At 37.1% G+C, this 16,112-nt stretch overlaps 3 protein-coding genes across 9 annotated transcripts in view; 2 read left to right on the top strand and 1 right to left on the bottom strand.

The window, feature by feature from the left end:
• The window catches only part of LOC137180036 (proto-oncogene vav-like), a 38,023-nt gene extending 36,098 nt beyond the window's left edge, over positions 1-1,925 (top strand). For 6 of the 7 annotated variants that reach the window (XM_067585203.1, XM_067585205.1, XM_067585201.1 and 3 more), the window contains one exon: positions 50-1,925. In XM_067585203.1, the coding sequence (XP_067441304.1) occupies positions 50-103 (54 nt within the window). In that variant the 3' untranslated portion in view covers positions 104-1,925. The remainder of the gene's footprint in view (positions 1-49) is intronic. The other variant, XM_067585204.1, reaches the window with a different exon arrangement.
• ubl5 (ubiquitin like 5) lies at positions 1,795-5,887 on the bottom strand. The gene is made up of 5 exons (XM_067585211.1): positions 5,742-5,887; positions 5,338-5,402; positions 3,275-3,358; positions 3,136-3,173; positions 1,795-2,169 (listed from the first exon to the last, which is right to left on the bottom strand). Exons 2-5 carry the CDS (start codon positions 5,391-5,393, stop codon positions 2,126-2,128), a joined length of 222 nt encoding a protein of 73 aa, XP_067441312.1. The 5' UTR covers positions 5,394-5,402; positions 5,742-5,887; the 3' UTR covers positions 1,795-2,125.
• Positions 5,888-5,968: 81 nt separating this feature from the next.
• On the top strand, positions 5,969-13,185 carry pin1 (peptidylprolyl cis/trans isomerase, NIMA-interacting 1). The gene is made up of 5 exons (XM_067585210.1): positions 5,969-6,140; positions 9,296-9,378; positions 11,467-11,575; positions 11,673-11,783; positions 12,213-13,185. The coding sequence occupies exons 1-5, from the start codon at positions 6,083-6,085 to the stop codon at positions 12,320-12,322; spliced, it is 471 nt and encodes a 156-aa protein (XP_067441311.1). The 5' UTR covers positions 5,969-6,082; the 3' UTR covers positions 12,323-13,185.
• Positions 13,186-16,112: the final 2,927 nt, after the last annotated feature.

Genomic DNA, 16,112 nt, shown 5'->3' with positions numbered 1-16,112 from the left:
GCTTTTAGACATCTGTATCTCATATTATTCACTGCTCCTGTGTCTCTAGGTGGGGTTCTTTCCAGCCAACTACGTGGAGGAGGATTACTCTGACTACTGCTGACTTGGCTGCAGAGGTGAAGGCCCATACTGAATGTGTGCGGGTCCATGTGATACCTGGTTTCCATCGATTGCATTAACTCATATGCACGAGTGTGGCTGTGTCCGTGTGAAAGAGAAGCCGTTACTTGTGATCTAATGACTGTCTAGTGATGTGAATAAAACTTTTGTTCAATAGACCGTATGAATGTCTGGTTTCTGTACGAATAATTTACAAACAAAACAAATACTACATGGCCAAAAGTATGTGGATATCTGAACATTACAACAATATGTGATTTTTATGAACATGTCATTCCAGTCGGTGTTCCCAAATGTCCCAAATGTGCTGGATGAGGTTGAGATCAGGCCTCTGTGCTGACCAGTCAAGCTCTTCAACACCAAACTGGGAAAAACTGTTTCTTTGTGGACTTGGCCTTGTCTTTTTGACACAGGAAAGAGACTTCCTCAAACTGCTGCCACAAATTTAGAGGCAGACCATTGTCCAAAATATCATTGTGTGATGTAACATTAATAGTGTGTCTTAAAGTCTTACAGTCAGGTTCCCAAATGAACATTGAAACAGGTTTTATTCACTGTAATAATTCCTCCTGTTCATACTGACCATTAGAAGAACCCTTCAAATGCGCTTTCAATGTAAGTGATGATGGACAAAATCCACAGTCCTTGTTTTGAGCAAAAGATAATATGAGGCTTCAGCAGTCAAGAGTTATTCAAATAAAGCAGATATTTTCCACAGTTACAGTCTTTTTAGTAAGAAATTCCCTCTTCGTGTCTCAGCGGACAGTGTTTTCCTGTTCAGCAGCAGTGGGAGGATCACAACAAAAAGAGGGAATGTGGCACTAAAAAACAGTAATTATGAAAGATGATGACTTGATTTGACTAATTTGGACAGCTGGAGCTTCATATTAGCTTTTAAATACAGGATTGTGGATTTTGTCCCTGATCACTTACATTGTAAGTGCATTATGAAAGGATCTTCTAATGAACAGGAGGAATAATTACAGCAAGAAAAATCTCAATGTTCATCGGGACACCTGACTATTGTTGTAGGACAGACTTGAAAAACTGTGAATTTTTCTTTTAACATGTAAAAGTAACCAGGAACTATTGTTGTCCAATAAATTTGTGAGTAAAAAGTGAAGTTAATTTCCCTTTTACAATGAAGTAGAAATATAAAGACGCATAAATGATCTTGATGTTTTGTTTGTTTGTTTTAATGTATAACATCAACTTGTCTGGGTACTGCAGATGAACATTAGCTTTTTGGCTAAATTTGATATATTTACTTCATATTGATGTGAATTAATGTGTTTTGTCCATAATAAATGAATGAATAAAGTAAAGCACATGTTAATGGTGCATATTTGGTCTTGTGGTTTAGGATTTAAAAAAAAAATGTTTTTGCACACTGGCAATCTTGTAACCACAGACATGAAATTCAACACGTACTGCATCACCTACAGTAGTGTAATGACCTTTTGAATAAATAAATCTATGCATTCCACGTGCATGTTTTTAATTTTGAAAAGTTACTAACTTTTGAGTTGTATGCTCACTTTTCAGATGAACTGGAGGTAACATTAATATTATTAACATTCATTTAAAGAAATGTTCCACATAAAAAAGGTGAATTAGTCTCTCCCCCAGTGTGAGAAAATGCAATTAATGGACATCAAGGACAAGCAATCAGCCTTATAGGTAGGTAAATATCAGCTTTAATTCCAAAATATCAAAACAAAAATCAATATAGAACAAAAACATAGCTTTTGCCCACATTTGATTTTGCCCAATCAATTGTGGGAAAATTGATTTTGCCAAATCAATTATGGGCAAAAATGAACAGCTAAAACTGAGATCTATGTCATGACTGGGTGGTGGACGCCACTCTTCTCTTTCGGCTGTGTTGTCTGATCATGGTGGTTTCCTGCGACAGATTCCATCGATGACACTTCTGCATCTGTGTGTTTGTGTTAAACGAGGACGAGGGTTGCCGTGTATCATTGAATTGTGGTCTTCATCTGGTTTACTGGTAGTACAGCTCCAGGTTCATCCCATCATGAATTTCATCTGCAGAGGTCATGGTTAAGTACAACAAATTAGCGTAGGATAGTTCTTCACCAATCTTGATTCTGCTTGATTCATGTCAACTATATAGTGGAAAAGTAACACACACCAAGGGTTGTAGTGAGGTGCTGATCGCTGGGAGCAGACTCAAAAGCAGGAAAAAAGTGTCGCACACTCAGCCCTCAGGCCTTCTTCAACATCAACATCAAGAATTTTGATCTTGAAGAAAGCCTGAGGGCCAAAGCATCATCCAATAAAAAGAGAAATACATATGGAGCCAGAGTGTGCGACACTTTTTCCTGCTTTTGATTCATGTCAACTACCATTAACATGTTAAAAGCATCAGAAAAAAGAACTTAAAGCAATCTTAAGTATACAGGGCAGGTTTCAAGATAATCCAGTAAGACTTTGGCCTCCGTCCCAATACAATCAGGTTAAATGGAATTTCTTATTAGACTTGTGATATATCAACTTCACTCATATATAATTGCCTGTGTATTTAATATACAGTACTGTGCAAAGGTACTGTATATCTGCCAAGTACCTACAAAAACTGTGTGAAGGTGCACCGAGAACTGGTGCTGTTTTTAAAAGTTTAAGCATGCTCACATCAAATATTGATTTGATTTAGGTTTATTCTGTTAACTGAACTTTGTGTGAAGTTAACTGATGAATAAAAACTATTCATGGCATTACTTTATGAAAGCATATTCATTTTACTTTTAGTGCCTGAAACTTTTGCACAGTACTGCATATTTGGAGGATTCAAAAGTTTATCAGCTAGCTAGAAAATGATGGTCAAATCATCCCATGCTGACAACTGTAAGTGTTAATGTAAGTTTCTGGTAGCTTAAAATGTCTGATGCTTATATATTGAGTATGTAAAAGGTGTAAATAAAAGAACATATAAGTATCAATGCAGAGCTGCAGACAGGCACACTGCGATTTAAAAGATTGTGTAAAGGATACAGTCACCCAGAGACACATGGTCCTTGAATATGGTGTACCTGCGGGGGCAGAGAGAGAACATTTAGTTAGCTACACAACAAATCCACACAAAGACTTGTTAAGGTCTGTCAGGGCAGATGACACAGAGAGAGCAGCTTACCATTTCTTTAATACAATCTTGTCATGCCGTGTTCCTGTCTGGGCAGCAATGAGTTTCTTCAGATCTCCAATTGTATCCTCAGAGCTGAAACGCTGGGGTTAAGGAAAGAGCAGGTGGGGGCACAGGAAAAAACAAATCTGCCAACAGAGATGTGTTTTTTCTAGACTAACATAATGTTAACCTGCTAAATGATCCTGCTACTTCTCATCCAGCTCAACTTGGTTCTTTGAATGCTGATGAGCATTTATTTGTTGGTGACGTAGTCTTGAATTATCATTGTGCTTTTACTTTGAGCGTGCTTGTAATTGGCTGGCATGGCACTGTGGCTACAGACAGCACCTTTTTACTGTGTAGTTAAGATGTGATTTAAAGATGAAGAGCCACCTTTAATATATTTTAAAAAACACACAGTGAAGCAGATTAACCAGTGCAGTAGTCAATCTTAATTAATCTATTTTCTATGATATCCAGCTGTTTACTATTCAGTGTCTGTAACACATGCAGTATGCTAGAGCTGCAACAGTTAGTCGATTAATTGATGATCAAAAAAAAAATTAATATGCAACTATTTTGATAATCAAGGGGTCATTTTTTTTCAAGCAAAAATACCAAATGTTCTTTGTTTCCTAAATGTGACCATTTGCTGTTTACTTGACAGCAAACTGTTACTTGAGAATATAATCGGTAGATTGATCAATAATGAAAATAACTGTTGGTTGCAGCCCTACAATATGCTACACTTTGGTGGCTCAACAAAGTATTGTAATGACTTACAAGTAATAGTAAAGTCATATTTTAGACAAAAATTACAAACATTCTCTGGTTCTTATGTGATAATAAACTAAAATGTTTTGGTTTTAGACTGTTGGGCAGACAAAACAACTAATATGAAGACGACACCTTGGACTTTATACACAACTGTCACTCTTCTGAAATTTTACTCACCAAAAGATTAATAGGTTAATTGAGAATGTTATCAATACCTGCAGCCTTACTGTAAATAGGCCTACACTTTTGCAGGCTTGGGCTTAATGACTGCTCTGACAGTCATAAATACAGTTATAGTGGCTTTGAAGAAGTGGAAACTCCAGGAAAATGTATCAAATCACCATCAATCAAATCAAACTTACTCCATGCACAAAGAAAGGGGCCCTGTTAAAGGATGGGTTCACAATTTTTGAAGTCTGTCTTAAAACAAGATACCCAAATGAACACTGAAATACGTTTTTTCTTGCTGTAATCATTTGACCTGATCATATGGGCCATTAGAAGATCTTTTCATAATGCACTTACAATGTACGTGATAGGGGACAAAATCCTCAAATCTCCTTCTGTGAAAAAATGTATTAACAAGTTTATCTGAAGCTAATTGTAGCTTCAGCTGTCCGAATGAGTCAAATCTACTAGATATCTTTCAATTCAGCAACTAATTGATAAATTGTTGCAGCTCTACTTGATATCAGGTCGAAATGTTCCCATACATGTCTCTTTGTAGTGTACATCTCCGTATTGCTCATTCATTTTCCTTCCTTCACATCCCACCAGTGTTGCAGTACATATCACTTGAGCTCAAAGTTTAGTAACAAAACTGTTAAACTTTTGAGAGAAGATGTCAGAGCTTCAGTGCCTTTGTAATATTCACCCATGCCAAATTTAAATCTTTCACAACAGTCTTTTAGTGCCAAAGTCCCTCTTTTTGTTACTATACTCCCACTGCAGCTCAACAGGGAAACACTGTCCCAGGAAACACAAAAGGAAATTGACGTTATGTGGCAGATTTCCACTTGACATGACTAACTGAGACTGCTAAAGCCTCAAATAAGCTTTGAACAAACTTTTACATGCATTTGGCCCCTATCACTTACATTGAAAGTGCATTTTAAAAAGGTATCTTTTAATAGCCAGTAAGAACAGGAAGAATAATTACAGCGAGGAAAACCTCGTTCAGTGTTCATTTGGGCACTTGACTGCTGTTTTAAGACAGACTTGAAAAACTGTGAACCTATCCTTTAATGCACATTTGACAGGACGCATTATTCAGTGACAGTTTCAGTGAAGGATACTTGCACTTGATCCGGACTTTTTTGCCCAAACGATCGTTGCAAACCACCTCGATCATCTTCTGTTGCTGATACATCCAAAAGAAATGTGACATGTGTGTTAGCATACATAGCACGGTTAATGTGAGTGCTGAGTGGATTTAAACCACTACTACAGTGACATTCAGGACAGTAATACTGGTACAGATAGTGACACGTTATGTCTTTGAGTCACAACTTGTCATATTGGCGAAAAAGAGCCTTTAAAGTCAGTTTAAATTTGTTTTGTTTATCGTTAACGTTAGCTAACATTAGCTTGAGCTCACGACACCGTTACGTGTTGATGTGTCAAAGCACAAAGCACAGTTACACTTACACAGTACAGTGTTACAGTTATAAATAAAATGTGTTTAAAGTGACATTCATACCTGGAAATTAACAGCAGAATAACAAAATCTTCCTTTTATCGCTGATATTTTTCAGGAACGCTTTTCGTCCTGCTCGCCGTAAGAGCTGATTAAGTTTGATGAAAGCCTCTCGACCAATCAAGTCGACACGGCAGTGATTGACAGCCCAAATGAGCCTATGACAGGACAGAAACACCCGCCCAAAAAAGGGCGGGTCTAATTCTGAAAACAACTCGTGCCGTAAACAAGCCGGAGATTGTCGTGACTCGCCTAGCTGCATCTCAGTCTGTCGCGCGGCAGCTAATACATTTTAGAAATTAAATTTGCAAAAAAACGCTTTTGCAAAAAAACAAATAAAATAAATGGCAGACGAGGAGAATCTACCGTCGGGATGGGAGAAAAGAATGAGCCGCAGTTCAGGTAATGAAACAGGAAATCACGAGAGGATAAAAATGCGAGTTTAGCTGAATGACAACATGATGTTTAACTTAGCTCACCGGCTAGCAGCGCGAGCATCGTGTTTACTGCTGACACGAGGCAGATTAAACTTTAACTTAAACCAGGAGAAGCTGAAACTAGTGACTGGACACTCAGAAGTAAGGCTGTGTTATTGTAAATGAGGTGTTTGTCTGTTATTTAGTTTCATGGACGCACTGCTTCATTCAACCTGGCTGCTGCAGGGCCCTGCATGACGTCATTGTGTTCATGTGCCTCACCTGCAGACTGAGCGCGAGCCTCTGCAGGGGTTTAACACACGCACGAGATTGAAGATTCAAGAGGTTTTATTGTCAGATGCATAGCAACACAGCAAGTAGCAACTCTGAAGCTCAAGCTCCAATTAGAGTATATACCAAAAAAATTACAGGCTTAAAAATATTTTTGTTCAGGAAGGCTTTTTCATTTTAACTGTTGTTATTTTCTTTATGCTATATGTTTTTAATGCTGTAGAACTTTGAGATTCACTGCAAATCAAAGGTGCAGCACTAATTAAATGCATGGTTATTAAAATTGTATTGCACATAAGTGATGGGTGATAAATACTTCTGATAAAAATGTAAATATTGTGTGGTAGAAAAGAGAATTTGTGTGTTTGTGCTTGGTGGGGGGGTGATTAGCCTAAGTGTGTGTGTGTTATGTATGTTCACAAAGTCCCAGAGTTCAACCGTCTGATGACTTGCGCATAGCGGCTGTCTCTGAGCCTGCTGAATCTGGCTGCGATGCTTCTATAAAGCCTGCCTCATGTGGGGAGGCCAAGCTTTGGACAGTTTAAATCTATTTACATTCAAACCAATTACTGACTAATTAAGTCCCATCACATTGTGACGTCTCTGTCTATCTAAAGAGGCTTTTTCACTATCAGAATTAGAAACAGGTTTATTGCCTTGTAGGTTTGCACATACAAGGAATTTGCCTTGGTGCTGTGATGCATAACAGTCAAAATATACACAAAATTAAGTAATCCTAAATAAAAAAAAGAAAGAAATTTACAATAAATATATGAAATATATTCTAAGTGGAAAGAGCTGCTATAGGTTTAAATTGAAGAGAATGAAATGAAATGTACAGAATGTTGACTATGAATGTGCAAATGTTCATAGTGTAAATAGTATATGCAGAGACAAGTTGATGTAACACTGTGTTGGATCAAGTTTATGAGATTTTACCTTAGTATAAAGTACAGTGTCCATGGGTGGGATAGAGTCCATGTCAGTGGGGGTCCCGGGCCTTGTTAATGAGGCTGGCTGCAGTCTGGAAGAACTGTGTGAAATGTCAAAGTGGTTGTTTGTTGTGATGAATTGACAGAACCATCACAAGCAGTTAGGTTCAACCGTGGGCCAGTTTTTTTCAGCACTATTTATCGAGCTGACGTTTTACATGCACAGTGAAAATACAATCCAATATGTTTTAAATGTGATTTTGTTTGTTTATTTAAATGTCTCATAAATAAATGATCATACATAAGGCTGGAAATGTAATTGGTAGCTTATCTTCACACAATAAACAGTGGCCTGCTTCATTTGCAGTTGAAGGAAAATACCGTTATTGACACAAATCTGTTCTGGTCAGATCAGCCATATTATATTATGTATCTGTGATATTCATCTTGTGAGTTTATAAGAGGTTTACAGGTCATATTTATTGGGATTTACATGAGCCCTGTGTTTACATTGTTATCTACTGTAGATGACGAATAATGTAAAAGATTTGATACAATCTATAAAAGGAAAAACTTAAGCTTTCATTAGAGATCCATATATTTTTGTTGGGGGGGCCAGATTTGGCCCATGAGCCGCTACTTGTCTACCACTGCTCTACAGAGTGTTTTAGTCTGTTTTGGATCATTACATCTCTGCTCTCATCAACATTTGTTTTTAGGAAAGAGCTCTAATAAAAACTAATGTGCATTACCTACCCAGCACTATATGATGAACAGACAAAGTTAGAGACTATCCGGTGAAGACAGTGGATCATTAGAGCAACTAAAGAGCTGGTTATTTCTCTCAGCAGTTGATGTCCACCAAGACAGCGGTAAAAGCAGAGTAAAATTTTGGACTTAACTTTCATCAGTTGGCTGAAAACATTACTCAAAATGAATGCTAATGTTGTTCCATGTCTGCAGATGTGTAAATAAGCAACTGTTTGCTAAATCAGTTTGGAGGCACTGATCCAAATTTTTAATTTAATTGAGTTTAATTCATCTAAAATCTGAGAAGAACTCGTAGGAATAAGTTTTATGTAAAGTATCAGGCACTGAAATTGAGTTGGCGGCTCATCGTGACTGAGTAACTGATAGTGGAAACCCTTAATTTTATAATGACATTGATAAAGAAACTATTTAATGTAGATTGGTCAAATCATAGTTGATATCTAATCCACTAAATAAGGTCAGTATTGGTGCAGATACTAGGGGTGTAACAGTGCACAAAATTTACAGTTCAGTATGTACCTCGGTACGATTTTGAACAACAGTAACAGTATTACAACAGTATTAATAATCTAATGATGTCATATATAATAATATATCAGTCAGAGGGACCAAACCACTACTTTTACTGCAATACTTTAACTACATTTTTCCCCCTCAGAATTGGTTCTTTCGACGTGCTGTCTGACAACATCAGAAATCAAATGTTTTTATTGTTGTTCCAAACGGCTTCACTCAAAGGCGGAGTGAAAAGCCGACTGTCACGGATGGGGGAAGTGGACGAGGAGATGTGGTATTCACTGTTGTTTCACTATGGAGATAACAGCATATTTTAATAATAGCGTCGCACTCGGTCAGCGTTATGTGTCTCATGTTTGTCATTGTGACGGCAGCGACACTACAGGGTTCTTCATACAACTGCATGCACCGAACCGTAACATCCATATCGTGACAGTTCAGGATGAATACATGTACTGTTACACCCCTAGCAGATACCGATCGGGGGAATCAGATTGGTGCATCAACATAATTGCCATAACAACTTAAACAAGGTGACGTCAATGTTGTGTTTTCAGCTTGTTCCGCTGCCTCCATGTGTTATAAAAATCAATGAATGCGGCTTTAATGACTCTTATTTTTGCCCCTCCAGGCAAGGTGTATTACTTCAACCACATCACCAATGCCAGCCAGTGGGAACGTCCAGTGGGAGATGGACGTGGAGAGCCAGATAAGGTTATTATGTATAATTTTTAAAAATGTCTCATAAGGATAATGAATGGAGCACTTTGCAAAACAATCGTTACAAAGTGCTTTACAACAAAACAAGATCTAAGAGGCTGCAACCACACCAGCAGCTTTGTAAGGCTGTACTGTGAGGTGCTTGTTAACATTTGTTAATTAGCACTAAACACAGAGCACAGCTGAGGTTGACTTAAAAGCTTTGCAGCAGAGTTTTACACAGCCTGTAATCTGTATAAGGCTTTTCAATTAATTTGATTAAGGCAGAGAATTGCAATTATCAAGAAGTGACAAAATGACGGCATGTGTAACAGTCTCAGTGTCTTTAAAACATAGGTTGAGTCTTTACATTGCTCCTAGTTAATAAAAGTGATGGGTGGACTAAAACTCCTGAACACAGCAAGAACAGTGACATCTGGTGGTTTGCAGAAATTATAGAAATTGACGGGAGCCAAAACACTTCAACACCTCACTGAGTTCATACTGTACTTTCAATCCCATGAGTGTGCAATAAATGTCTTAAAAAGTTTTGTGTAGTTTATTTTAATCTATATTCTTTTTAAGAAGTGTATAAGTACACACACATATAATTTAAAGCTACAATAACAATAAAAATAATCGTTCTAGTGGTTTTTTAAGCAGAAAAAACCCAAAATTGCAGTTTCCAACTTCTCAAATGTGAGGATTTGGGATTTTTTTTGTTGTCTTACTTGATAGTAAAGTAGTAAGATAGTAAATATATTGTATTTAAATTGTAACATTCCATCTCTCACTTTTCCGACATTTTATAGACAAAAGGATTACTTAATGAATTTAGAAAATAAATAATAAAGAAAATAATCGTTACAGCCATAATATAACTTTGCAACATGCCACAATAAAATTATTCATAAATGTGTTGATAATATCGTACATAGACTCTGTGTCCACTGTGCTAATGTGCCTCCTCTTCATGGTCAACATTTAGGCGACATTTCATGTGAGAGGTGATGTAATGTGATTGGGGAATGATATCATCACTTTTTGTTACTTGGTATTGGGGCTGCAACAAATGATTATTTTCTCGATTAAACGATGAATTGTTGGGTCCATAAAATGATGAAAGATGTCAATCACTGTTTCTCACAGTCCAAGATGACCGACCAACAGTCCACAACCCTAAGATATTCAGGTTATTATCATAGAGGACTAAAGAAACCAGAAAATATTCACATTTGAGAAATTGGAACTAGAGAATTTAGAAATTTTATTCTTAAAAATTGAAAAGAATCATCGATTATCAAAAAGCATCATCTGCTTTCCTAGAAAAGTACTCAGGTATGAACACAGAGGACCTTCCTGACAAGCTAGCATGACATGGTTGGTACTAACGGATTCCTGATGTCTCCTAGTTTCATATGATACAGCCTCTGAAAGACGGACACCGGCGTCCTCGGGGAGTGGAAGAGGTTAATGATAAATAACTTATTTCTTCATCGACTGTTTAAAAAAAACATTCATAAGAGCGTTGGGGTTGCCAGGTTGTGAAAAATGAACTGGCCTGGTGTTTATTATTCTCTTAGAGGTTGACTTGTTGACTTTTTAACCAGCTCTTTAATTCATTTAAACCTTATGACCCCTTATTTTCTCGAAAATAAAATTTCCATTTCATTAACGACTGACCCCTGACCCAATTAATTATTGTCATAGAAGAACTCTCTATAGCTTCTCAACTTTTAAAAGTGCAGGTGGCTTACTGTAAAATGAGAAACTTTCCAGTAAGCCATCAAGTCTGCGGTTATGTTAGCAACAATGAGGTCGTTAGATGGTGCATAATGGAGAGGAGGCCACCCAGAACAGCAAGCTTTGTCACTTTATAATAAGCCATTAACTCAAATAAAAGAGCTCATGAATGTGACACAGGAAGTTATTCTTCAGGACGATGGGAATGAATGAACATAGAAACCCAAAGCTTGTTCTTATTAACAGCCTATTAATCATCTAAAAAGGAATTAATGCTTTATCGACATTAAGAAATCCATTATTTACAGATTCTGGTGTGTTTTGATTGATTAGTTTTTGTTTTTTATTTCACTCATTCAGGTACGCTGCTCTCATCTCCTGGTGAAGCATAATCAGTCACGTCGTCCATCCTCCTGGCGGGAACAAAACATCACACGATCTAAAGACGAGGCCCTGGAACTCATTCAGAGTAAGGAATGATTGAGGGAGAGGAGAGGAGAGCTGAACTGATAAGGACGTCTGATCAACATATTTAATGTGTTCTTTTATTTCTGTATTCTGTGTAGAGTACATAGAACAGATCAAGTCTGGACAGGAGAAGTTTGAGTCCCTGGCGTCTCAGTTCAGCGACTGCAGCTCGGCTAAGAACGGTGGAGACCTGGGACTGTTTGGCAGAGGTGCACACTTAACGATTTCACACACACACACACACACACAGAACAATACACAACCAAGTACAGTCCTATTCACGCATACACAAACAAAAAGAGTTGTGCACATGTGAAAGGTTATAAATAAGTCTGTAGTCAAATTTGGTTCATAAGCATTTCTATAATATTAAATATGTCATATAGAGTCTGTGTACTTAGCAGTGCTCGAAACTAAGGATGTCCTGTTGTCCTGGGGACAATTAAAATTAGCACCTAGGACGCAAAGATACAGTGTTTGGGACAATTCTGGGACAATAGAGAAACTTAAAGGCCAAGGCGAGAAGGGCGAGATTCGCTAATGTTAACCAACACATGTATTAAAAAATACACATTCGAGTAGTAATTTCAGCATTCAATTAGTATTAATCTTTTTACTATTCTGTGTTTATCTTTTAGGTCAAATGCAGAAACCTTTTGAAGATGCCTCCTTTGCTCTCAAAGTGGGAGACATGAGCGGTCCTGTTTTTACTGACTCTGGAGTCCACATCATCCTACGCACTGGTTGAAAGGAAGAGGCAATATCCTGTACTTTTCCTTTTGTCTTTTCTTCACAAATACACACACACACACACACGCGCATACACACACACACATGCATACACACATACACAGACGGTCCAACTCAACCAGACCTGTGATTTATTTTAGTGACACGCACCACTCAATAAACAAAGCTTATGGGCTGAATCACATTATTTTAAGAGATAATTTTGCTCCATGCACCATCAGACATGTATTACTAACTTAATTACACTGAACATCAACAGTTATTGCAGATTATTCCTGTTAGGAGCTCAAGCTTTTATTAACCATGGCAATGCCATTATATAAAAACATGAGTGCCTGTGACTCTGTTGAAGTGACTGCCCCGAAGAAACAGTTTCACATGATGAGCGAAGTACGAGAATGCATCTGTAAAAGCTTGTTTTGTATGTGCATGTCTGCAAAAAGGACCATTTACTGTATGTTTTCCTTTTCCCATTTCTACACTATGTGTGCCAAAGCAATTCCTCTATCTGTTTTATTGTTTTGGAGCATAGATTCATAAATGTTTAAGATACCTTCTAGCCGTTGCAGACCTCAGCAGTTGGAGAAAGCATTGTTATTCTGGGTTCTCTACATTTAATATTGATTTAAATGGTTTGTCCCTTGCAGATATTCAGAAACAAAGAATAATTTGTTTTAATAATCCACCTTGAAAAGTGCATGTTTACCCCCGTTAGGATATGCAAAGATGGCACAATTGAAAACTTCCAGGATTTAACAATCAGCTGTGCAGCTTTTAAAAGCATCAAGGTCCAGATGAACTGTTTTACTGTTGTATCATTGGGGCTCTTCTTCCATCAATAAAAAATCTCTTTTTTTGTAAGTGTCTTGTGTTGCTTAGTTCCTCTGTTTTGCTCAGGATGAAATGAAATAATGGACATGCTTATTGTTCAAGTACAGGTAGTACTGTCTATTTGTGCCAGAGAGCTGATTACCATGGAAACATACCTGCAGCTGAAGGTGATTTATGATGTTGTATGCACAGAAACAGCAACTTCTACATTGATGAATGAAGTGGGTTTTGATCAATCTTATTCTTGCATCACCAGGCAAAATGACAAAGAAAAAGTAATCCATATCAGGAAATGTTTAACAACATGGTTCTAGAGATCGCTTAGTTGGTTGACCCATCACTTTGGTCCATATTTAATGGCTTGCCATGAAATTGTGTGCAGCCATTCATTGTCTGCTGAGGATATATCATAATAAGACCTCCTTTGCAATATATAAAACGGATCTGCTGACCAAACAGCACAAAACATTTTTCTGTGTAGACCAATATTTACTGACCACTTGTGCAGTCAGTTTTGCATTTCCTGTACATGCTTCATAATAAAAGGCACACAGTGAGAAGCTTTCACTGTGAAGTACTAACAGCAGGAAATGTTTGGACTGCATGGGCATCAACTTAATACAGTAAATAAGAATGTTTTCAGTTCTTGTAATTTCTGTCCTCTAAAAATCATTCTGTAACCCACATGGTCAACAAAGTTTTCAAATGTATATATTACAGACTTTAGCAAATGTCACAAAGATAACATTAAAAGTCCAATGTGTAAAAAGCTTGTTTAAATCTGTAGCCACAGTTCCTTATGAAAAAAAATTAATTTCATTTCTTAAGTCCACCACATCTAAAAAAAAAAACAAATCACTGAACTTGACAATATACTAGACACTGTAATTTACTAGAAACAAAACAATCTTGGATAATCTAAGCAAAGATATTCAACCCAAGTTGGCGGTGAGGTCAGGTCTCCATCAGCAGCATCCATTTTGTATCTCAGGTTCAGGTTCTCCTGATGACTAATAATCAAACACTGAATTGACAACAATTCTATTACCTTAAAGTACCGTTTTCTCTGTGAAAACTAAGAAACTTACACAATAAAGACAACATTGTTTGTGTGCATATGAACAGGTCTAAGCAGATGGCTGCTGAGGTGCTTGTGTTTAAGCCTAAATATAGAATATAAATATAAAAACAGGCACATAGTATAACCAGCACAACTGCCACAAGAGTATGGAATCAAATAATAGTCATTAATATTTTGAGCTTGTGAAATGGATTGTGAATCTGTAATAAAGTTTTGCAGCTGTAGAAATATTTTGCGCATGAGTGAAAACGTTTTGTGCACACAGATATGATTTGCACATGTGTAAAAAGTTTTTTGTAGCTGTAGAAATATTTTGTGTATGTGTAGGAATATTTTCAACAGTGAGGTTTCACAAAGTCTGGGAGACGGACACACACATTTCCTGCCTTTGTGTGCGACAGTGAAGTTGGCAACTGCTGCTGCTGCTCCAGACTGATGGGTAAAAAAAAGCTGTTGAATCCCAAACCGGCTGTGGTGAATTACTTTGGCACCTAGACTGACAGTGATACAATTCAAGTTTGAGATCACGTGATGCATTTCTTTGGCTCAACCAATCAGCTCACAACTTCATGGCCTAATAAACACTGAAAAGTAACAGCCCGCAGAAGCATAAAGAAACATGGCCATCTAAAATTATTTGAATTCATATGAAAAAAATAATTAACTAATGTTTAAACTAATGTTTAAATTATTTAATTTGCACCATAAATTTGAGGGTTGTATTTGAAAGTACTACAAAATAATCTTCAAATGAGTGATTTTCTCTACAAAAGGGAAATACTAATACTATACTATAATAGTTTCTGCAGTACTATGAATATTACTGTCATTTTCTACAGTAATATTATGGTTACTGCCATTTTCTGCATTAACATAATGGTTTCTGTGATTTTCTACGGTAATGGGATTATTACTGTGATTTTCTACTGTAGTATGTTCACTACTGTGATTTCTACAGTATCATGTTGATCACTGTGCTTTTAGACCTAATACACCGTATTGTTCTTAAAAAATATTCACTGTTTCACACTATTAACTGTGCAGAAACACAGTAAATTACTATGGATGTCACAGCCATTTTTACAGTGCAGATTCACTGTTTTTAACCAGACAGTGATTCTGAAAGCAAATAAAATATAAAACTTGTGAATGAGACACTTAAGCTGAATCTGTCATCTGTTTCCACTCCAGGCTAAAACTGTGGTGAATTTGTGATGTGTCAGCTGCAACTGATTTCCAGTATGGGGACTTGTTTATTTCAGTGTAAACTGAGGATAGAGGAGCGAGAGAAGAGAGGTGTACCTACAGTTACCAAATGTTGTAGGTAGGACTTTAGGATCCAGTTGATCTCGTGTATTGATAGATGCAGGAGGAGGAACAGATGTGTCAGTGAAATGTGATTTGGTCAGAAAATGTCAAGTAAGGGTGTGGTATGCCTGTTTTTCATGCACCTCTTGTTTGGGGCACACGCTGAGATCTGGGGTAAGTCATATGTGTGTATGAAGTTCAGATAGCAAATTTATATCTTTGTATTTCTCTTAGGAAAGCTGATTTAACACAGCCCTCCCCCTTCAAATATACAGTTAAGGTTATTTAAAGTAATGGTTTTATGGTAAAATCATTTTGCCAAAATGTCATATTTAGTATGACTACTTGTATTTGTTTAGGGAAGCTGAGGACCTTCCCAGATTAAGTGAATTGCACAACTGAACAGAGTAGCTGAGAATCTGGGGCTTCAAATGTATTTTCTCCTGATGCATGCCATGAAATGTTGTTAGATTGTGTAAATACTACACACTGATTGTTGTTGTTCTGTTTGTATAGTGATTTGTAAGCCCTGAGCTGTTCCCGGATTTATTGAGAAATGTGTGTGAGC

The sequence above is a fragment of the Thunnus thynnus genome, chromosome 3 (assembly GCF_963924715.1).
Source record: "Thunnus thynnus chromosome 3, fThuThy2.1, whole genome shotgun sequence".
Taxonomy (NCBI): Eukaryota; Metazoa; Chordata; class Actinopteri; order Scombriformes; family Scombridae; genus Thunnus; species Thunnus thynnus.
The sequence above is the reverse complement of the archived record's forward strand: the minus strand, read 5'-3'. Positions and strand labels throughout refer to the sequence as shown.

Bases quoted from the DNA above. Each gene is read 5' to 3' on its own strand.
- ubl5 (XM_067585211.1), bottom strand. From the start codon at position 5,393: ATGATCGAGGTGGTTTGCAACGATCGTTTGGGCAAAAAAGTCCGGATC. The intron at 3,359-5,337 runs GTATCCTTCACT...CCAGCGTTTCAG, and splicing joins AAAGTCCGGATCAAGTGCAA to CTCTGAGGATACAATTGGAG. The intron at 2,170-3,135 runs GTATCCTTTACA...TGACCTCTGCAG, and splicing joins CCATGTGTCTCTGGGTGACT to ATGAAATTCATGATGGGATG.
- pin1 (XM_067585210.1), top strand. From the start codon at position 6,083: ATGGCAGACGAGGAGAATCTACCGTCGGGATGGGAGAAAAGAATGAGC. The intron at 9,379-11,466 runs GTTATTATGTAT...TCACTCATTCAG, and splicing joins GACGTGGAGAGCCAGATAAG to GTACGCTGCTCTCATCTCCT. The intron at 11,576-11,672 runs GTAAGGAATGAT...TATTCTGTGTAG, and splicing joins GGCCCTGGAACTCATTCAGA to AGTACATAGAACAGATCAAG.